At 34.4% G+C, this 23,888-nt stretch overlaps 1 protein-coding gene across 3 annotated transcripts in view; it reads right to left on the bottom strand.

Moving 5' to 3' along the window:
- The window catches only part of ABCC9 (ATP binding cassette subfamily C member 9), a 104,105-nt gene that overhangs the window by 74,173 nt on the left and 6,044 nt on the right, over positions 1–23,888 (bottom strand). For 2 of the 3 annotated variants that reach the window (XR_013997981.1, XM_081125430.1), the window contains 9 exons: positions 22,736–22,877; positions 18,129–18,250; positions 12,324–12,490; positions 10,812–11,054; positions 8,714–8,908; positions 6,596–6,754; positions 5,942–6,097; positions 3,987–4,121; positions 1,860–2,022 (listed from right to left, as the gene is read on the bottom strand). Coding sequence is in view for 2 of the 3 variants with exons in the window: in XM_081125430.1 (XP_080981556.1) it covers positions 1,860–2,022; positions 3,987–4,121; positions 5,942–6,097; positions 6,596–6,754; positions 8,714–8,908; positions 10,812–11,054; positions 12,324–12,490; positions 18,129–18,250; positions 22,736–22,877 (1,482 nt within the window). In the remaining variant the exon portion in view is untranslated. The remainder of the gene's footprint in view (positions 1–1,859; positions 2,023–3,986; positions 4,122–5,941; positions 6,098–6,595; positions 6,755–8,713; positions 8,909–10,811; positions 11,055–12,323; positions 12,491–18,128; positions 18,251–22,735; positions 22,878–23,888) is intronic. The other variant, XM_081125431.1, reaches the window with a different exon arrangement.

Genomic DNA, 23,888 nt, shown 5'->3' with positions numbered 1-23,888 from the left:
CTTTAAGGAGTGAGGACCAAAAGATTAAATCAATTGTTGTTAACAGAGCCAGGCAATAGCAGAGTGCAAACTAGAACTTAGTTTTCTTAATTAACACTCAGGAGGGTGTCCACCCCAAAGCCATCATTGCTCTCATGATCCGCTCTCATGAACTATCCTTACCACCCACTGTACACAGAATTAGCTTGCGCTTTGGCAGGTCCAGACGTGTCTTAGTTCAAGCTCTTAACCACCAAGAACACAGCACTTAACCAAGTCATAAAACTTGAAAGTGGTTTCACTGGAACTTTTCACCACTGACTCAAGAATTCCCACTGCCTATCATAAGTACATCATCATGTATTTTTACCTTCATGACTTCTTTTTTTCCTCCCCTATTATGACCTCTCTGTCCCCTCTCATTTTTATCTGACTTTCAAAAACCAACCCAAATCTCATGTCTGGAGACAAATTGGGTTAGCAATCCACTTCTGCTTTTTAGTGGCTGGATGATTTGGGGGAAGTTCGAGTTACTTAAGCTCTCTCCAGCTCAATCTTTAAATTTCTAAAATGGAGTTAATAATAGAATCCAAGTCATTGGGCTGTTGTGAGGATTAAATGAGATGGTATATGCAAAGCCACTTATGGCAATAATTGGTTAAGTATCTGAATAGGTTTTTGTTATTATTATTAGTAGTAGTAGTAGTTTCATCATCATCATGATCATTATTTCTGGCTACATTCATCACCCTATGAGAATTTCAGTCCACTGCAGAAAGGAATGTATTGCGGGAGTCACCAGCTTAGAGTACTGTTATATATGTAAGTGGATAACCAATCATTCCATCTTCTAGAATTTTGACACCATATTAGTAGTCGTAATAGCTGGAAGATAAATCTCATCCCCATTTCCTTTGTAAAGCACTGGGGCTAGAATAAATGAGCTATATATACCAAACATTTTCTCTAGATCCATCTCACAAATGTAGTGTTTATAATCTCCAAAAATTGGTTTAGGATTCAAGAGGAAACAATTTATAAACATCCCAAACTTTAAGATGTTAAAAGTCTTGGGGACAATAGAGATGAGCAAAACTGACACACAAACCAAATTGAATATTAGTGGGAGTATTTTGGCTAAGTTCATAAGAATTGTACTAACATAAACTCATTATTCTTGAGAATACTCAGTGTTAGTCCTTCAGAAAACAACAACAATATTTTGTAACAATTGTTTTTTTTAAAATTAGAGTTGAGGATAAAAGTGCTCTGTATTTAAAAGCTCTTAAAAACGTATTGGAAAAGAAGGTTTTATATGAATGTAGTTTGGCTCCTTTCACTTGGCAATGTTGACCTTTTTTTTCTCCTCAATTTTCAAAAATGGTATTTCAAATACAACCTTTAAGAAAATAAAACATCATAAGCTCCAAAGAGACAGGTAAGACAACTGCAGATAATTGTTAAAGATCTTTGGGAATAAGAAGATCAATAGTAAATATAGTCAAATGACTTTATATACACAAATTTTTACTGAAAACCCAATCCATCCCAACTGTACCTGAGAAGAGGGTTTCAACACCCCTACTACTACCATCACCATCCTCATTTTACAGATGAAGAAGCTCAGGATTTCAGATGTAAAGGAACATGGGAAAGGCCCACAGCTCATAAAGAATCAAATTCAGGTTTACTTGACTCTAAGCCTGTGCTAACCTTACTCTTGAATTTCAATTAGTCATGTGGCCAGTGGCTATTGGACAGTACATATGTAGAAAATAAATGGGCTTCCTCTGATTACTAGAATGTCTCAATGATCACAACCTAAATGAAACAGACTTTTTTCTTTTTTTTTGGTGGTCCGTAGAACAACAGCAACTTACTAGAGAGTGATGTATAAAGGGCAAAGGTTTTGAGACTGGATAGTTCTTTCATTCTTGTTTCTTCTACACTTTTGCAAAAGATGTGCTCCCAGGCATACAATTTAAGAAGTTTGATGCCTTTCAATATTTCATTTGTTTTCTTCAGTCTCTCAGTGGAATAATCCTATAAAACAAAACAAGAACAAACATAATGCAAGCTACATCCAAGTGAATCATAGAAGCGCGGCCATGCTTGGCTCTCCCACTAATCATGGCTGTGAAATACCTGGGAAAAGTAAACTCTTGGTGCTTCAGGCTCCAACTTTACAATGAAGAGTCGAATGAGATGACCTCAAATTTCTATCACCTAAAAACGTTTATATATCTGTTGGTTTGGTGGGGAAACTTTTTTCTGCCAAGGGCCATTTGGATATTTATATCATTTATAACAGGCCATACAAAATGATCAACTTAAAAATTAGCTATGAAAAAAGCTCCTAGATTTATGGAATTTCAAGTCCCGCCTGCAGTTGCCTTGTCAGGGCCAGACCGAATGATTTCTGCCATGTAGGGCCCGAGGGGAAGACGTTTCCCACCTGTGCTTTTATCATAAAAGCAGTTTCTTAAGTTTGACATGATTTTCTTGAATGTCTACTGGTAATGTACACATACCTTTAGGGAAGTGATAAAGAGACTTCCCATGGCTTCCTTTTAATATCTAAATCATTTCATTCTCCTCTCAGCACCCTCTCTCATACTTAGAAGAAAAACAATGAATTTAAGAAAAGGTAGTTGGCTTCTCATTTGGGAATGTGAGGGTACAGTGTTGTGTGTGTTCACATTGTGTCTTCAGAACACAGTGTTTGAAACCAAGCCTATTATCTTTAACTTCAAGAGATTTCTACATACTTTTTTATAAGCTCTTGTTTAAGGCCTAAGTTAGAATTACTAATTACTATCGACTTGGAACAACTGTAGAGATTTGTAGCAGATGCAAAAACCTCAATTTAGTCAACTGTTTCTGCCTCCTCTATGACCAAATATCTAGTTAGAATGACTAGTAAGGCACAATATGATCTGTCAACTATAAAAGTGTTTGTAAAGTGGCAAAAGGTAGCTGGAAGGAAGCAAAAGTAGAAAAATAACCTGTTTTTTACCCATCCTTTTGTCTCGTCAGGGTCTTAAGTGCCTATCAAATGGCTGTGAATGCGTGAATGAGCACAGTGTGAAAGGCCAAGTGAAAGGTGATTGAGGATGGTCATGTCTCCACTTTGTGCCCTCTTCCACATCTTTCTGTATTTATGTCCTGAAGCAGACAGGGTGGAAGGCTCAGACAAAAATAATGAGGAACCTCACCAGAAGCAGCAGAAAAACAAGTGATAAAAATCACTTGTGTGACATGCAACTTGCTAGTCACAGTAGAAACACCAACTTGGGAAACCATTCCATCAGTGGCATCATCCCTACATTTTATGCCTGATTTACAGATAGACAGCCTTGCTCATATTTAATCAAACCTTATTTCTAAACATGCTGTCAACAACTTTATTATTTGCAAATATTTCTTTAAAAGAAGCCAATTCTTGCTCAAATAAAGTGATTTCATGGCAAACTGAAGCCAGAAAGAGTCAATACTTTGGCTTTTTCTTGCTTGCTAAGTTGACCATGAACATATTCAGTTAGAACAGCTGCCACTGAAACATTTCAGTGGAACTCCATAGATCATCTCGTGGTTTGATTCAACTCTATGGAAATTGAATTTCAGAAACACTAAACCTGATCCTTTATTTGTTTCTTGCTCCATTTCTCCCACGTCAATGATTGACCTCCAATGGCCTCAAAGTACACTTAAGTGTATTCTCTAGGCAAGTGATCTAGAAGAAGATCCAAAGCCTCATCACCTCATGGCACTTAAAAACATCCACAACTGTGATTCTGGTATTTTGAGTCTAAAATCATCAGGTCTTAAATTTCAATCCACTTTTAAAAATTATGTTGTAATACAGAAAACACATATTCATGCCCAAGAATTGAAATGAAATATAATGATTTCCAAATAATCCTGAGAGGTATGTACTCATTTCCTATATTTAAAAAAGCAAACAGCATTAGATTTTCCTAATAAAGTTTCCAAAAGATGTTACTTACAAGAGTGCTCTTTTGAGCCTCTGCCAACTTTGTAGCAATGAAGTACTGAATTGGCGCAAGGAGCACAATGACAGCTGCCCCAACCAATGCGCTTAATCCAAGTAAATTATAGAGCAGAATCACTCCCATTATGATCTAGGAAGGAAACACATAGGAAAGGGGAAATGAATGAGGGCTTGGGGACCACTGTAGGAAAGGAAATATTTTTAAGTGAAAATATAATATTTCTAATTATTAAGTTTATTTGGAAGTTAACTCAACTGTGACAATGGGTTTTACCGTGATTTATTTGGGGAAAGCTAAGTAGCAGGAATTTATTTTTAGTATGGTGATCTGTGCAACTGGTGTCAAACCAATTTATTGCATGAAGTTGCATAGCGGTCTCATGATGCTTCTGGCCTACAAAAGCAGTCTTCAAATTTTTAAAAGAACATGAAACTTCTTGAAAATGTTGTCACTCACCATAAATTTGACATTCCTTATTCTCTTGGAAATGTCCTATCTTTCCAAGGTGGGAGGAAATGTACTAGCTTTCCAAGATAGGGGCCGTATCATAATGTGAGTACGTTTAATGAAAAGAGGCCCAGGCCTAAGTAAAACCGAAGACACTAAAGTTGGTGCCCCATCTTATCTCACTGCCCATGTTAAGTTTATTTCCCAGAACGCAGGGCAGACTCACTTAGCCCACCCTCTCTGGTCTGTCACTTTCCTCTTCTTACTTTACTTTTTTCCTGAAAATTTTTTTCCCAGTAGTTCAGCTTTTTCTGGCGCTAAATGTCAACTAATGGACTGTATCCAAGCAGTTAAAGCATTTAACTCATCCTATATGCCAATGATAACAGCTTATTATGGCCTTCTGGAGGCAATGGAACATGCTCACTGCCTAACCAATTAGCCTCTTTGGGAATTCCAATCAAAACAAAAATTTCCTTAAGGTCATCCACAGTGCAGTCATTCGGAGATAGCCTGGAATTTCCGGTGCACTAAATTATACCATGTACGCAGCTGACCCGTGTATTAGTACATCTTGATGAGACAAAGCATATTTTATATCTTACCTCATGCCAAGCTCTGTGCATTAATACACACTTTTATTTGACTTGGATTTCCATTACAAAATAAAAAGCAAACAATAAATATAAAAACTACCATATTTTCTTTATTATTTTAGGTACTTTACTAAATGGGGTACACAGGGACATAGACGACAAATTGCTTTGAGTAAAATCTACAGTTTAAGCTCTGTTTACAGGATCCAAAACTTGAGATAATTAAAAATATTCAGTGTCGCACAGAAAACAATACATTTCTTTCGCCATTTTTACCCAACGAGGGGGGAAAAAACAGTGTCTTTACTAAAATGCTATATTCCATTGGAAATAGCTAAATAGCCCTACAGCTTGTTGGTGTTCCTACTACCTTATAAAGCTTGGCATTTTATAATGTATCAGCTATTGAAACTACGTAATGGATTAAAGTAATTGCTCTAGTTTAGAAATGCTATAAGAGAGTTTGTGAAAATGAAAGGGGTCGAGCCCTGGCTCTGTGACTTGCATAAACTTAGGCTATAATAGTAACTAACAATTCCTGAGGGCCCACGACATGTTAGGCACTGTGCTAAATGCTGTACACGTATTAACTTATTTAGTCTTGACAATTCTAACGACTCTATGAGGGAGATGCTATTATCATTAACATTTTACAGTTATGAAAACTAATGTTTTGAGGGATTAAATACTTGTGCAAAAATGGGAGAGAGCAAATATTTAAATTTAAGCAATATAATTCCAAAACCCTTTTCCTTAAACTATGTCATAGCATTTCTGAGTCCCAGCTTCCTTCTTTACAAGAAAGGTAACATTAGCACATTCGAAAAGTTTACGCTTTATTGAGATAAATATCTTACACTTGTTTTATTTCCTCTGTAAGTGAGAATCTTACTTATAATGATCTACCTGAACAGGCATAGCCCATAGGTTGGGACACAGGAACAAGAACCACATGAGTTGATTGGTCTCAATGGCAACCAAGTTATTGATCTGTCCCAGGGTCATCTCACCCATGGATAAATTAGATGTAGAGAGCCTAAGGATTTTATTGTATATCATGGCCTGCGAAAGAAAAGAAAATGTACTTGAAGCTCTAAATTTAATAATCAACACTATGCTTATTTATTTCCATTAAAAAATAACATTAAAAACATTTTTTAAAAGGGGAAAAAACTATAATGCAATCTTAAATCAACCATTTTTTCATTTCAGCATAGTTACTTTTAGCCCTCAATTAATTACAAAGTTAGTTTTTCTAGTGATGTAATCAAAACATATATTCAAATTTAAACATAAGCCCTAGAACAAATAGAAACAGAGATAAGCAAATGCATGATTTCAAAATATTTTTCTTGTCATATTATTGTAAGTTATTTTTAATCCAATGGGTTTATTAATTAGCTCTATGTTTCTTTTATTAAGTAGGTCCTAGAAGTGTTGATGTCATAACATCAAAGTGAAAATGACATGCAAAAACAAAACTGAAGCTGCTACCCTCCCTGTCACTGGATGGCATATGGAACTTTAAAGAACCAAAGATCATTTGAAGCTTGTACATACCAGCAGGGCTCCACGGAGGTTAATGCCGGTCTCAATGGTTACATAGTAGGAAGCCTGCAAAAATGTCCTTTGCAGAATAAGGGCCAAAAAAAGAAGAACTGCCAGAACATAAGCATTTTCGAGAAATTTCTTTGATGAGAGGGTTTCTGAATACTTGTCCTAGAAGAAAAAAGACATAAATCAAAACTAGTCTTTTCATATACCAATTGTACAGTTTGAGTTTATTAAATGACACATGATTTCTAAATTTAAAAACTCAGTATCTTTACTATACATCAGTAGAATGAGCCACAAAAAGGCAATTTGGGGTTTTCCTCACAATGTCCACAAAAACAAGTACACATCAGTTCAATGCATTAGATCCCACACTGATCATTATAATAGCTGGAGATGCCTGATTGTAGGAAAAAGGTATGTTTTAATTTTTTAAAAATTTGAGATTTCCTCCAAAGATATATCCTACCTTAGTAAAATGGGAAGTAACAAATGAAGATAGAAGTTAATTTAGACTGTAACTTAGAGGTAAAAACACAGAACTGACAGTTGGTCAGCAAGACCAATGGAACAAAAATAAATTTCTGCAGCCTTATTAATTCAAAATAATTCTACAGAGTTGATATTTTCTGATTCTCATATATCTTGCTTTATATTAATGAAATAAATTATAAAATACAGAACTTGGCTATTGATTTCACCCATACGATACTTCCAGTAACAAAACACAACTTAAGAAAACGGTTGTTTTAGTAGAAATACGACTTAGTCATCATAAGGATATACAAAACTGATTGTTTTCTATTTGTAACAATAGCATATGGTAATCTGTGTGTTAAAAGCAAGGCAGAGGTGCCTGGCTGGTGTGGCTCAGTCAGTTGGAGCCTTGTCCTGTATACTGTAAGGTCGAGGGTTCAATTCCCGGTCAGGGCACATACCCAGGTTGCTGGTTCAATCCCCAGTATGGGAGGCAACCTATCAATGTTTCTTTTTCACATCGATGTTTCCCTCTCTCTTCCTCTCCCTTCCTCTCTCTCAAATCAATAGAAAGATATCCTTCAGTGAGGAGTATTAAAAAAAAGTGAGGGGCACATGTGGGAGGTAACCAATGTATCTCTCTCACATTGAAGTTTCTCTCTTTCTCTCTTTCTTTTTCTCTTTCTTCCACTCTCTCTGAAAAGCCCCATGAAAAAAATATCTTCAGTGAGGATTTAAAAGAAAAGCTTACACCCTAGAGACATAGGCACATCCATAAATAATATGATTCATTGTAAATAGCATTTATGTCAAGTGCCAACATGAACTAAACAATGTGGTAGGGGAGTACCAAGGAGAGTCAAATTCCTACTAGGACATTCAGAAAAGGCTTCCCTGAGAAGGCAGCATTTACTGCAGAATTTGAAAACGCATAAAATTTTAATTGGTGAAGAGAAAAATGACAGGGACTCAGATTGGGAGACTAGAAAAGGAAAACCGATGCATCTGGACTAGCATTTCTATCTGTGAAACTAGGGAAATTAGAAACTAGGAAATTAGAAAGAAACTAGGAAATTCATGATGCAGAGTTTATTAAGAACAGAAAATATAAGATTATAAATTTATACAAGCAAATATCTTATATAGCTCCCCAAACAGTAACATAATATCTAATAAAAATATCATAGTGGGACTTGCCCTTATTGTGAATCAGGATGGCTTTAAGATATTAGAAAAAGGAAATGTACATACTAACAACCACATTACTAATGTTATTGGTCATGGCCTCTAAAAAAGTGACTCAGCCACCATCTCTCATGTATTCATGCATGAAAATTCTTATAAAGATAAAATAAAATAATAAATGTGAAATTTCTGGGCATGGTTTCTGGCACACAGTAAATGCTTATTCAATTTTTACAGGTTCTGAATCTAAGAAAAGATTTTGTTGGCCAGATCCATTCAATTAATACATAAACACAAGATATTCTCCACAAGAAAAAATATATTCTTTTTTTTTTTAAAAAAAGCATTCAACTCTTTATAAATAAGCCTGTTTAAACTGCTTGTAAAACTGCATTAATAAAAAGTAACAAATACAATGAAATCTGCCAATAACGTTTCCTTTCAAGAGTACCATCAACTTACTTCTGCTGTGTTATCTGTCCTATTCTGGGTTTCATTCACACGCTGCACTATTCCAGAAATACAGAGAGGTCCTGCAAAACCCAGTAAGTCAGCGAGATAACGGAATGTGCTACTAAGTAGTATTGGTCGTCCAAAAGCTCTGTACATTGCTAGCCATATAGATGGAGTCCGGTTTGGATGATCTGCTACTTTTTTCTGGGAGGAAAAAACAACAACAGATGAACCTAAATAAAATGACTAGAGAAGCAAAAAAACAGCCCCTATAGAAATTTCTTCTGATATTTTTTAAGTGATATTTTAAAGGTTTATAACCGTGAATGACTCCCTTTCCGTAGAGTATGCATGATTCTGCATCCTTGCATTCTATGCTACCGAAGGCATTTAATGAAGTAGAATAAAGAGAAACCAGGACTGATTTTCAGTGACTGGATTATTTTTAGTTGTCAAAGGATAACCCAAAATTCTTAAGGCTGAATTAATTTTAATTCCCTTTGATTTGGAAAATGTAGCTCTGTCATGAATATACCAAATAACATTGTACGAAAAAAAGACAGTAACGCACAAAGACCAAGGTTATTGACAGGCTACTCAAGATTTCTCGAGTTACTAGATCACAAGAGAGTATTTTATCAAATTATTATAAGCTAAGCAAAACAGAAGATCCCAACTTCAAACTGTTTCTCCTCCAGGTATTTTCCATCTCTGTGAATGGTAGATACTTTTTGAAGTTATGTTAGACTCATGTTTCCTAGTTCTTCTTTTTAAAAATGCAAAATAAAGAATGGCATATATGCTTAAGCCAACTCATGGCTTCATATATCTGTGGTTGTTTACTGAAAAGATTTTAGGAGCTAAACATCATAATTATGACTTGGAGAAAAGATGAATTAAGTTTTTTTCACTGTGGCAAAGAAGCTCACTCAACACAATAGAGTTTAATTGTGTTTCATATTCAATTTCCTGTTAGATGAATAATTTGATTATTTTTTTAAGTTTTTGATAAAAGGCATTAACACGCCAAGTTCAAGCTAATCTGTGTTAAGTACTCAAAAACTTAAGCTATGCTTAGGCTATATTGCTAATCTTTACTTTAGCACAGTAGTCTAAAAAATAGCATGCAATACTTTTCCCAGAGGTGAAATCAGAGATGATTCACGTTTATTTGCAGTAACCATTTCCTGCAATGTCAATTTCATCACACACATTTTTGACACAAAACAGAGGTCATTTTCATCATTTACCATAAATGCTTTGTTGATCTTAATTTACAACAGCCAACTCTATAACTGTTTCCCCATATCCTACTCCCTCCCAATGTTGTTGTGAATACTCATATTTTTAATTACAATAAAATTTGTAGATGATTGCATTGTAAAATACATCTACCACTGTGGATAGGATACAGAATGAAAACAAGAAAAATGAAAACAGTCAAAGACTCCCACACTTATATATTTAAAGCAATTATAAATATGCAAAGAAAGTACCACAAGAAACCAATTTTGGCTGACATATAGCTTGGTACATGGAGTAGGTAGAAGATGCCCCTTCGTTTGATTTAGTTTCCTAAGTTTGAAATTCAGAGCCCAAATTTTAGTTAATAATGAAAGAAAGGATTTTAGTTTCTTAAAGGTAAGTTATTAATGGATATAATATACTTTTCTCTTTAAATAACAAAATTATTGAGAAGACACTTGAAAAAAGACAATAAATATTCGATGAATTATTAAGATTATATGGTAACAAGAATTAGACATACATTATCACTGAATTTAATTCTTACTTTCCATTTGGTCCCAGAATAAAGAGTTCTCTCTCTATCCCTGCACATGTATTGACTGGTTAACTAATACAATAATTAATAAATAACAATACAGGAATAAACTGTGTTTCTGGTACTTGCAACTGTAAACCTACTTTTGCCCCACCCTGTATTTCTGGTTTATCCTCAGCAGCCCAATTAACACGACTCAAAACTACTGGGAAAGGCAGAGAAAATCTGCTAGTCTTTAACAGTAGATATTATTCATGCTTCGTGCCTTTGTATTTAATAGGCCCATTTTCTACAATTATCAACATGAAAGACAGATACTGTTACCTTTTGTTCTTCGTATGCATCTTTCAGGCAAACATAATTTGTCACCGCCCTCATTGCTATTGGTAATTTTCCAATTGCCTTCAGATCGATAGGCTTTTTATGAGCTGATATGATAAGTGTGTTCATCCACCAGTATGTTGCTTTGGACAGTAAATTTACAAATGGTTGAAGAAATCTCACACCAAGATCCTGGAGGTCTTCAGGAGGTTTTACTTTCTGGGGATTCATGAAGAATACATATCTCTGTAGCAAGAAACATTCCACAGAATAACAACCCAATTCTTTTCCACATGTTAAAAATAAAATTTGAACCTTTCCTACATTTTCATTTCCGGAGGCCAAAATTTATATTTTCATACTTTTTCCCATCCCGTTCTGAAATATTCTTTAAAATATTCCCCTTTGTCACTCAATTAACTAATTGAATTCCAGACTTTTACATTTAATCCACTTGGAGTCACTTCTAAAAAATCAACTATCCTTTTAAAAGATATATAATAAAAGATAGTTATTGCAGTACTAAAATTTAATCATTCATGCTATCCTGTGATAAAGTCAACTAAATAAAGATTTTTACATTTAGATTTTTAAAAATGTGTTATCAACACCATTGTAAGCCGTTCTGTTAATTTGTGGTCTGACTAATGTTTTCTGACTGTTCTCCACTATTCATTGCAGCATGCATCTTGCCATTCAGTGCAAATTTAAAGTGCTCCGGTAGAAAATGAATATTGAAATACCAGGCGCTGCCCAGCCGGGCGTGGCTCAGCGGTTGAGCGTCGACCTAGGATCCAGGCGATCGGGGTTCGATTCCCGGTCAGGGCACATGCCCGGGTTGCGGGCTCGATCCCCAGGTGGGGGCGTGCAGGAGGCAGCCGATCAATGACTCTCTCATCATTGATGTTTCTCTCTCTCTCCCTCTCCTTTCCTCTCTCTGAAATCAATAAAGATATATTAAAAAAAAAAAGAAAAGAAATACCAGCCGCTAATATGTCACACAATATAATGAAGCATTATGTGGTAGAAAGTACAAAAGATTTGTAATCACAGATCAGAGATGAGTATTGACTGTGTTACTTGGATATATAGCAAGAGTTATCTCTACAGAAGTTTTTACATCTGTGAAATGAACAAGCTGCATTAGAGAACCTTCTTTTCAGTTTGAAATTTCTCATAATACAATAGTTTGATTAATCCAGGCTTGCTTTGGATCAATTATTGATGGCAAAACTTCTGATGAAAACAATTTCATCTATAATATGAACTAATCATAGTGTTTAGCATATAACAGGCATTCAATCAATATTTTTGAATGAATGGATTCCAGGGTCAAATTGAGATTTCTGGAATATTAATGGTCTGAAACTTAATGATTAATTCAATTTTATATTTATACACATAGATGACATACATTTCATTCTCTTAAATATTAATGATTTCTAGCTAACTGTGATCTTTAATATTAGAATCCTGAATTCCAGGAACTAAACAAAAAATCCATTAGATACATACTCTGACCCGAATGACATTGATCTCCACAGCCATCAGGAGTCCATTCAAGATGACCATTATGCCTGTGATGCAGAAACGCAGATTGGATATTCCCCAACCAGACTGCCAGTACTTGACCAATTTTATAGTTTTTGTAATAAAGGCCATTACCCAATACAGGAATAGGGCTGAAAAAAGAAAAAGAAAAAGATTCAATCCTTTGCTGATATTTTTTAAAACTTCACTGAAATTTCAATATAAATATAATGCTTTTTAATAACAAAAACAATTTTGAATATTCTACTTTCAGATAATTTTATTTGTGAAGAAAACATGTTTGCTTTACTGTAGTTTGGGAGTCTTGAGTTGAAGGTATGGCAGTGACTTTAAAATGTTAGTGCTTCCACTCTGATTATATGTGATAGATGTACGGACATAAGGAGACATATAGGTAAGGATAACCCACCCACTTCAGAATGTATGTGTAATTCTGTAGACTTTAAAACTGACTTTTATTTTCTGGTCTTGTTTTTTAAGAAGCCTTGATTATATGAAGAATTCACAAGTTGTTATTTTTTGCAACCTCAACAATAGGTAAGTGTTGCTACTTCCAGGGATATGTCTAACAGGGTTACCCTGGAATTATTATGGAATCCATGTAGCTACGTCATAGGTTTTCTGCTTTACAAATCAGCATTCAAAGTAGTGACCCTTCTCACTCAAAATGGTTTAAAACACCACATGCAACCACAGAGCACAGAGAACAATAATCCTACAGAGCAAACCCAGGCTGCAAGCGGTCATGTCAGAAGGCAGGGATCTACACCATCTCACAACCACAGCCAGAATTTTGCAGCAAATATGAGATGGAAGCAGAGATGGTCCTAGAAATCTGTTGTCACTGGCTCAGTTTTCTTGGAAGTTTGAGTAAAGGTCAATACAAATGAATAAGGGATGAGAAAAAGAAATATAAAAACATGTGAGATAATCCAGTTTGGACATCACTTATCAAAAGCCAGAATGTTTATGGGTGATCACAACTTCCTTAGTGATAAGGAACTGAATTGTCACATAAGCTCATCATATACCCTTTTTTAGCTTAAAATACGGAGATTGTCAAAATGGATTCAGAAAAAAATAAAAACAGACCAAATTACTATATGCTACATAAAGAGATTCACTTTAAATATAAAGAAACAGTAGATTGAATATAAGTGGATAGAAAAATATATACAAAGAAAACAGTAAGCATTAGAAACCTGGGGTTGCTTATATTAGTTTCAGGTGAGGTAGACTTCAAGACAAACAGTACTATTAGACATTTTAGAAACTCTTAATAATGATAAAGGTGTCAAATTTTCAGAAATACACAATTAAAATTCACATAAGCCTAACAAAGACTTAGAAGATCTGAACACCATCAACTACCTTGAACTATTTGGTGTTTATAAGATTGATATTTAATATTATATTATAAAATGCACACCAAAATCTTCAGACTACATATTCTTGTTAAGTGTGCATGGTACTGAAAAAAAGGAGCAATAAATTTAAAATACAGAAATCATATAAAGTATGTTCTCTCATAACAATAAAATTAAATTTAAAAAATCAAGAAGAGTAAATGTACTGATTTTCTATTGCTTCTTAGCAAATTGTGATAGATTTAGCAGCTTAAAACAACATTCTGTACATTTATTATCTCACAGTTTCCATGGATCAAGAGTTTCTATGGATTCAGGCTGTAATACAGATGTGGATAGGGCTGCAGTCTCAACAGAGTTGGCATCTTCATCTTTGCCAAAACTTATTAGCTAGAAGTAAGTCACAAGTCCCATCCACACTGATATCTAGAAATCTACAAATAGTTGGAATTTAAACAGTACATGTCTAATGAACAACATGCTAAAGAATAAATCATAAGGAAAGTTAGAAAATATTTAAACTAAATTATAATGAAAATACTACATATTAAAAATGTAAGGATAGCAGCTAAAGCAATACTTAGAGAAAATATTATAGCTTTAGGCATTTATTTATTTTAGGGGAGAAAAAGACAAGTCTAAAATCAATAATCTAAGTTTCCATCTTAAAAGCTAGGAAAAAAAGAAGAATGAACAAAATAAATAAAAGGATGGAAACAACTGAGATAAGAATAGAAAGCAAAGAAATAAAAAACAAATAATTGAGAGAATGAAAAACAAAAGCCAACAAGGTTAATTTTTTTAGAAGATCAAGAAAATTGATAAGGGCCTTGCTAGGCTGATCAAGAAAAGAGAAGCACAAATTATCAATATTAGGAATGAAAGAAGAGTTATCCCTTCTTATACTACACACTTAAAAAAGATAATCAGGGAATATCTTAAACAACTGTATGACAATAAATAAAAAACTTGGATTTTAAAAAATTTTCTTGAAAACTACAAAAAAATTTATTGGAAACTATAACTTACCAAAATTGAAATAAGAAAAAATTGACACTCTGAAGAGACTCTATCTAATAAAGAAATACATTTTAATTTTAAAATTCTCCCTTAGTTGAAACTACAGACTCAGATGACTTCACTGGTGAATTCTATCAAACATTTAAGAAATAAAATTAATCTCATTCATATCTTTCAGAAAATAGAGAACATTTTTCAATTCATTTGTATGTCCCAGCATATAAAAATCGGACAAAGATATTGCAAAAAAGCAGGCCAATATCTCTCAAAATATAGCTATAAAAAACTTTAACAAATAAATTCTAGCAATACATGGATAATATATCACGTGTGCCTTAGCCCAGAAATGCATGGCTATGTTATCACTTGAAAAAGCAATCAGGGGACATCAACAGAAGCACATTAACAGAGATCTGTGTCCCAACAAATGCAGAAAAAAATATTTAATAAAATTCAACATCTATCTATGATTTTAAAAACCCTCTGAGAAAACTTAGAATATAAGAAAACTTACTCACTTGATAAATTTCTTATATTAAAAGCCTATAATTAACTTCATAATTAATTACGAAGGACTATGTTTTCCCTAACATCTGGAACTAGACAAGGATTTCACTCTCACTATGTCTATTCTACATTTTACTGAAGGTCCCACCTAATGCAATATGGCAAGAAAAAGAAAGCATAAATTAAAGTTTGAAAAGAAACAAGTATAGCTGTCTCTATTTTCAGATGGTATGTTTGTTTATATAGAAAATCCAGAGAAACCAACAAAGTAATAATTAGAAGTAACAGCAAATTTCCAAGGTGACAAGAATCAAGGTCAATATACTTTATACAAAATCAACTGTATTTTACACAACGGCAGAAACAATTGGAAATAAAATTTAAAATACAATTCCATTTATAATAGCAATAGTGAACCAAAATTGTTATTAAATTTAACAAGATATGGAAGTCTTCTACATTGAAAACTATAAAACCGTGCTAAAGCAAATGAAAGAACACCTCAATAAACAAATAATGGATTGCAAAACTCAATATTTTTAAGATGTCAATTCTCTCCAAGTTGTTCTATACATTCAGGGCAATCCTTACCATAATCCTACCAGATTTTATTTTATTTTTTTTTTGGTAGTAGAAACTGACAACCTGATTCTAAACTATAGGGCAATGCAAAGGAATGAGCATATCCAAAGCAGTCTTGGGAGAAGAACAAAGAAAACAAGTTGTGTGATTATAATATATGACTTCAAGACTTCCAAAGCTACAGTAATCAAGACAAAATGGTAATGGCATAAAAATCTGTGAATAGTTCAAAGGAATAAAAAATACAGAGCCGAGAAATAGATCATACTCAAACAGTTATTTGAGTTCATTTTTTACACAGGTCCTAAAACAGTCCAATAAGAAATGGAAAGTCTATTCAAAAAATGGCGCTCAAACACGTGAACATCCATCGGGGAAAAAAGAACCTTGACACCAACCATGGCACATTTAACTTAAAATGAATCATAGCTCTCAAAATAAAAACTGATACTATAAAACTTCTAAAAGAAAACAGGAGAATATGAGGGAGACATATGTTGAGAAGGCAAAGATTTCTTAAGACACAGACTATACATGAAAAATGATGAATTATACTACCTCAAAATTGAAGTCCTCTGATCGCAGTACCTTGTTAAATAAATGAGTATTCATGCCACAGGCTAGGAGGAAAATATTCTCTAAACATGTACCTGATGACATACTAGGATCTAGTATATACAAAGTCCTCCTACAACTCAATAGTAAAAATACAACCCAACAAAAGGCAGCAAACGATATGAATAGCCATTTCACAAAAATAGCAAATGGCCAATAAATTCATTGAAAAGTGCTCAACGTCACTTCTTAGGGAAATGCAAATTAAGCCCACAGTGTGTTATCAGTACATACCCACCAGCATGTCTAAATTATAAAATTAAGATAATCATGGTGGAGAGCATGTGAACACTGGGGCTCTCACACATTGTTAGTGCAACTGTAAAAAAAACACTTTGGGAAAAGATCTTGCGATTTCTTACAAATATAAACATTTAACTAACTACCCTATGACCCATCAATTCCACTCTAGGTATATATTTAAGAGAAATAAAAACATATCCACAAACAAGTGTTTAACTCTAGTTAATGATATGCATGCTGAAATAATCAGGGGGTGATGCATATTAATATCTGCAACTTTTACATGCATCAAAAATAAGATGGATTGATCAATGAAGAGGGATAGAAAGATGTAGATATTTGATAAAATAGGGTAAAATATAAATTGAAGTTTCTGAGTAGTAGATATGTGAGTATTCAATAATTCATTCAACTCTCTGTATGTTTGGTAATGGTCATAATACAATATTGGGACAAAAGTACTAGTTTTGTGATCTTAAAAGGAGTGTGATTTTTCTAGGTCCAAATATTTCTTTCCTAAAATAAGAAGAAAGTTATGTTCATCATATACCAATAAAATGAAATTTATGAACTTTAGAAAATTATAAGCATTCATTCACATCCAAACACACACAACTCTGTCTACAATTTTAGGAGATTCACAGGTCCCTGAAGCCCATCCATGATCCATGTTCCATACCTTCCTCTCAGCTCTGTTTATGAAATTGTGCACCAAGGAATGCTAGGATGGGTCAGAGTATTGAATATAACTAATTGGGATGAGTTAAATTATTTCAGCCTAAGGAAAAAATAAGGGACATTTTAGACAGTCTCTGATTTCTACAGGACAGGGAGGAAAGAGAGGCTAACAAGATGATGTTAGGCGCGATGCAGATGCGAGGGGCTGTGCTTTGGGGCAGTGCCTCTCAGGACAGCACAGTTTGCAGCATGCTATGAAGGATACTCTGCCACGTGGAGCCCCCCTGAAGCCCTGGCAGCAATTCTAGAAGGAGCATGACACTCCCATAGTATCAATGAAAGGCTTGAACCTTCAGAAAATGCCTCAGGACTCCAAGGCAAAGGCAGAAACCCATGGAACTAGATTAGATAACTGGTTCATGGGGCCATACAGTGCAATAGCTCCTCTCAAGAGCTCTGGTTCTGCAAGCCAGAAGGCCAGCGCATCCCCTCCACTTCCTCCTGCCACACACCAACACATCAGGAGGGGCATTTGGTGAAGAACAGATGTCGTGGGGAAATGATGTTTTCACAGCCTAGAGCAGCTCAGTTTATCTTCCTCTCCATATTTATTGGGAGACAGAAGAATGAAACATTGTAGTTTTCCCATGTTTAATTTTTCCCAATCCCAACCCATGCTGATAGCATCTACTATGAGAAAAAGGGAAGGCAAAGAGTTCTTTGCGGGGCAAGGGGAGAGACACTGGATCATACTTACCTAAAAGTAATTTAGGAAAATTTGATGTTTCAATGTTATGATAATACACTATTGATGTTGTAGTGGCAACGAATCCCATCACGGCCGGCATGAAGAAGTGGAGATGCCGCGAGTCCTTCCGTCTACAGAGAGAGGGACAGTGTCAGTGTCTACAGCTGTTGATTCCAGATCGTCTCTCATTTTGTTTCTTTCTCATTAAAACTCTCTCTTGGCAATAAGATATTTAAAGTACAGAATTGCAGCAGTGGTTGCCAAAAGAACATATAAAGAAAGATTATATTGGGGGACATAATTCTGTTACATGGAGGGCTGAGTAAACACAGCTAAACAAAAGACCTAAAGGGCTACAACGAAAGCAAATATATAACTGCTCTTATACTGAAGGGCAGACCCGCTGAAAGAATTTAACACCTTCTAGCAAGTAAAAACTATCAACTGAAAATAAACTCTAATGTATGTGAAAAGTATATTTATTTTTTGATAGCTTCCCCGAGCTTTTCAGTGATTTGTCCATTTTCATTAATCCATTGAATACATACATGTTTGCTGATCCAGATACTGTATTGGATTCTGGGATGCAACAGTGAACAAGACAAGATACACTGTCTGTGGTGACAAAATTTAGAGTTTGTTGAGGATAGTAATAGTATATAGTAATTATAACACAGGTGAAGGGACTGTGCCCACATAAAGGGCTAGGGTCTAGGACAGGAAGCTTTGTGAAAGAATGCGCTTCTAAACTGAGGCTTTAAGAATGAGAAATCGCTACCCAGAGGAAGAAGAGAAGAGGACTTCCAGGCAGAGGGTTAGATCTGTTCAAGGGTACTAGAAGCAATTCACTATGATTGCAAGGAGACAAGGCTTTGTTCTGAGGACAACAGAGAGCTTCAGGTGGATCAGAAATATGACAGGACAGATTTGCATGGTAGACAAGCCTCAACTCCATTTACATTAACAATGCCTCACAATGAAGCATTTATAGTTTCTCAAATACTTAAAAATATTAGTATACAAACAGCATAAAGAAGAAAGTAACTTGTTTGAGAGTGAGGGAAAGAGACACATTTGGGAAAGTCATTTCAGAAGAGATGGTTGACAATGGGAACTGAAATAGAAAAAGGAATCCACGAGTCAGGAAAGTGGTAGAAGAGGGACCAGAATGTGCAAATACATAGAAGCATGAAATGGTAGTGTAAGGTTCCCTAAATAGAAAATCTGAGATAGGATAAAGGGCTTTGTATGCCATGTAAGGAGCTAGAATCTAATCTTGTGGAAAGCTGAAATACTTTAACGGGTAAGTGGTACAGTCAGATCTGAGTTCCAGACATATCAATTTGGTAGGAATGTGGATAATGGAGCTGATAGGTAGTGTGCAGGTTTGAGCTGAGGGGAGACACAGAAGGAAAGAAAGCAGTTAGCCAGGGAGGGATGCTGAAAGCCTGAATTAAGCCTTGGCAGCAGAAAGATGGAGGAAATAATACATTTGCAAAATGTTAATTGTTAAAATGGACAGGACTTTAATAGTGTTAGGGTATAAGGGTGGTAATGATGGAGATGTAGAGAATAATTCCCACTGTGCTTGGGTGGATGGTGGTTTAACAGGATGAGCAAACTGGAGAGAGGAAGTTAACAAGTTTCAACAGGAATATGTGGACTAATAAACACGCAAAGGAAGTCATCTAATAGGCAAGTGTATGTAGAGATTTGGAACATGATCAGTGATAAATCTGGAATCATTAATATAGACACAGTAATGAAAATGTGAAAGTATATGACAGCATAAAAGCTGGCTTGGAAACAACCCACCACCTCCCAGAAATAGTTCAAAGTGGTCAATCAGAAAAAAGTAAGGAATAATTCATCAGTACAGAAATTAGGAAATCCTTATAATACTCTTTAGTTATTGAACCAAAGAAAGAATTTTAAAAAATCACTTAATATTTAGGACATTTTAAAATGAGCATACTACCTATTAAAGCCTATAAAATGTTGCCAAAACTATACCCCGAAGAACGTTTATAACCATAAATATATTCAATAAGAAATAATTATAATTAGGTAGTCAGTCCAAGAAGTTAGACAAAGAATGATAAAGGAAGCAATAATAAAGGATGACTAAAGATAGCAGCTAACGTAAGGTTTTATATTTACTGCGGCATTTATCTGTTAGTGGCTTTTAACCATTCAAGTTTTTTATTAGGATTACTGTCATACTGTTAGTGCTCTACTTACAAAGTTTTCTAGGTTGTGAGCAGTTGCCCCAACCTTACTCTTTCCCTTAAGCTCTATTATTTTTAGAGTGTGAGTCGCTGACCTCAATGTTCTACGGAAGCACATACATCCCATTATAGCAGAAAATCTCTAGTCAGAAAGTTAGGAAGAAAATTTTAAAAGTGTACATCACAGAGAACAAAATAATAATTTCAAAAAAGAGAAAATGATAAAAACCTAAATGAAAACATAATAATAGTGAAGATTTTAACACACATTTTAAAAATTTAATGGATTTTAAATAACTTAATTAAATAATATAAAAATAATGCACAGGACTTTAGTAATCCAATCAGTAAACTCAATAAAATTTCACCTCCTACAAGGATATATATTATTTTCTAACACTCATTAAATACTTATATAATAATCAAGTATTTTACTGTTGGGAAAATATTAATAAATCCCAAAAAGAATTCATTTAACAAATCATATGCCCTAATAATAAATCTATCAAATTAGACTAAAGAGCAAACTAAAAATGATTCCTAGACCTAGGAGAGTATCATAAATTTTTTAGATAGAAATAAAAAGGAGAACACATTACAAATACCTATCCATAAGGATATTTCAAAAGAAAAATTAATAGCTTTAATATCTGTATTATTATACAAGAAAATCAATTATTCAATTAGGAAGATCTTTGCATTGTTTTGCTAATTATAATGAGCATTTTGAACATTTTAAGTAAAAAACAGTCCACAAAGATTTTGTTTAAAAAATATTAAGAAGGAATGAATGATGAACAGCATCAAATGTAACAACTATGCTCAGGAGGAAAAGGTATCCATTAAGGTGTTGTTAATGTGCATTAGGATTCTTGTAGAAGCAGTTTCCAGGATAGGACAAGGCAAGAGAAAGCAAACTAAATGTGTGGGTTCAACAGTAACTGCAAGATGACTTTTGAGAGGCTTGGATAAATAGGGTAAGGGAAAGAAGTCTATAGCTAAAGAAAGGGAGGGAGTAGGGCAAGAACAAAGGTTTACTTCTGCTTGTTTTTTTAGCATGGGTCTCTTGTATCGCTACCACTATAAAACAAAGTTCTGCCATTAGCATGGGTCTTCATCATTATTAGTTCAGCCTCTATTCTAAGTCTCTGACTGAATCTACACATCAACCACGAGGCTGGAAAGGAGGAGTCATCCTTGCCTACATGATGTCAGATTTTTAGGAAGTATTGAACTGACCAACCTTCCACTTTATACATACACACAGAAACAGGTAGAGTCAGCCTATACATATATCAAGGGAATAAAAAATGAACACTAGACTGGGCTCTGCTAATAAAAGTACAAATACACCACAGTGTTTTAAACAATTATCATTAAGATAACAGCCAATTAAGCTTCTAATGTTTGGAGATATGGCGTATCTTAGAGTCTCTGGTTTTTCTTTTTATCAGAAACCACGATGTGCACATATATGCAAAGAACTCTCATAGAACATTACAAAATAGTTGGCTCCGTGTCAAAAGCTTAGTTTCATTCCTTGTTAATTACAACAGCAAAACATAAACAGATGTCAAGGGAAGCTGTTATTAGATAAGAGGGAAATGATTTTTGGAGCTTTTTTTTCAAAAATTTCAAAGGCCCTTTCATATCAATTCTTCAATGAAAGGTGTACCATTTGGCATAATTTCATAATCAAAATTTTCCCATCACCTGAGTTTATTTTCTATTATTATGTGATAAAAATATTTTCCCTACATTATGTTCAAGTTTATAAATAGAATTCACTACACTCTAACTGCCTAATATAAACTTCTTTTATAAGAATGACAAATCCTTTCAAAAGTCAGGGATTTGCAACAAAATATGATTTTAAAATATTTTTGTGCTGTGCCTCAATCTGTAGCTATATCCACACAGGTTCTTGGACTACTTTAATGCCTGCCTCATCTATATTTGCTTCTTTACAAAATAAACTGAAATACCTGAGAAGTGGTTTTATATTTATATGTACATATATAGTTATTAGAGTTATATACCAATATAGACAATCTTGCTATTTATACCTACTTTAAGAGACAAGGTAAACATCAAAGTGTTTAAAAGGACAGAACTTTCTGCCAGGGCTACATAGATGAAGGAACAAAGAAACAGAAAGTATATCAATAAGTATAAGTCACAGAGATCTGAACTTGTATTATCAAAGAAATTATGTAGCAATATAAAAATATGGCCAACATGCATGATCATCATGGATATTGGGTGGCGGCTTTTGTTCCTAAGTTTTGACCAAAAAGTTAGGCCTGACTTGGCATTCTCTTAGCTACTACCCATATCAGCACACTCACTTATAGGCATAGTGTAATCACAATAAGTCGAGTCACTTACGAATCTGAAACTATGCCTTCTGCTATTTCACAAACATGCACAAATAGGAGAGCAAACGTAAGAATCCATCTCAGGTTATGTCCAGGAAAGTGAAGCCATGTGTTGTGATGAATTTGTACTTTTGAGCTTTGACTGCCCCACCCTGAAAAAAGAAAACAGTAAAGAGATCAACAAAAGGATCAATTATAATCATGGAAATAATTTACACTGTTACATGCTTTGGGAAGTTCATGAGATCTTAGTGCTTTCTAGAGTAACAGTGGAAATCCTGATGTATTTTCATTATGTTAGAAAATAATTTCAATGTAGTTTTACAAGATCGCCTAGGTTAACACGTTAACACTTGTTGCACTGTTCAGGAATAACACCAACTCTGAGTGACAGCATGATTATTTCATGTTAATCAGAGCTCTTACTCACAGGTCTTTGATTCATTTAAAAGGAAAAAATTCATGATAATATTAATAAAAGCAGTTTGGTGTCTAAAATCTTTCAAACCATACTATCTATGGTTTGAAAAAAAGTTATCTATGGTAACAAAAAAAGTCATATATGATAATGAAATATAGGACTCATTAGTTGAGTTAATTCTTAATCATATGCCTATTATGTGAGAAAAAATGGAAACCTGTAACTGGGCCAGCACTATTCAACAGTGGTAGTGGAATTTTCTCAAAGAAAGCTACAGTTTTGTTCATTGTTGACCTTTAAGCAGGATCAAAACCAGTATCGGTTCACCTTTACCGCATCATTGAAGAAAAAATTCAAGATTACATTTTAGTAAAATTTTGATGGTTTCCCTCAAACAACAGAGTAATGCCAACTCATATGTGGTGTGCTAGGAAAACACTCCACTTTGTCTCATTTTGTGACCCTTTTTTTCTCATTTTTTGAATACAGAGAAGAATGAATGTCTTGGCCACCGTGAATAATGCTGCAATGAACATAGGGGTGCATATGTCTTTGCAAATAAATGTTTGCAAACTGGAAACAACCAAAGTGTCCTTCAATAGATGACTGGATAAAGAAGATGTGGTACATATATACAATATACTACTACTCAGCCATAAGAAAAGATGAAATACTGCCATTTGCAACAGTATGGATGGACCTTGAAAATATCAGGCTACGTGAAATAAGGCAAACAGAAAAA

Source organism: Miniopterus schreibersii, assembly GCF_964146895.1.
Source record: "Miniopterus schreibersii genome assembly, chromosome: 2".
Lineage (NCBI taxonomy): Eukaryota > Metazoa > Chordata > Mammalia > Chiroptera > Miniopteridae > Miniopterus > Miniopterus schreibersii.
The sequence above is the reverse complement of the archived record's forward strand: the minus strand, read 5'-3'. Positions and strand labels throughout refer to the sequence as shown.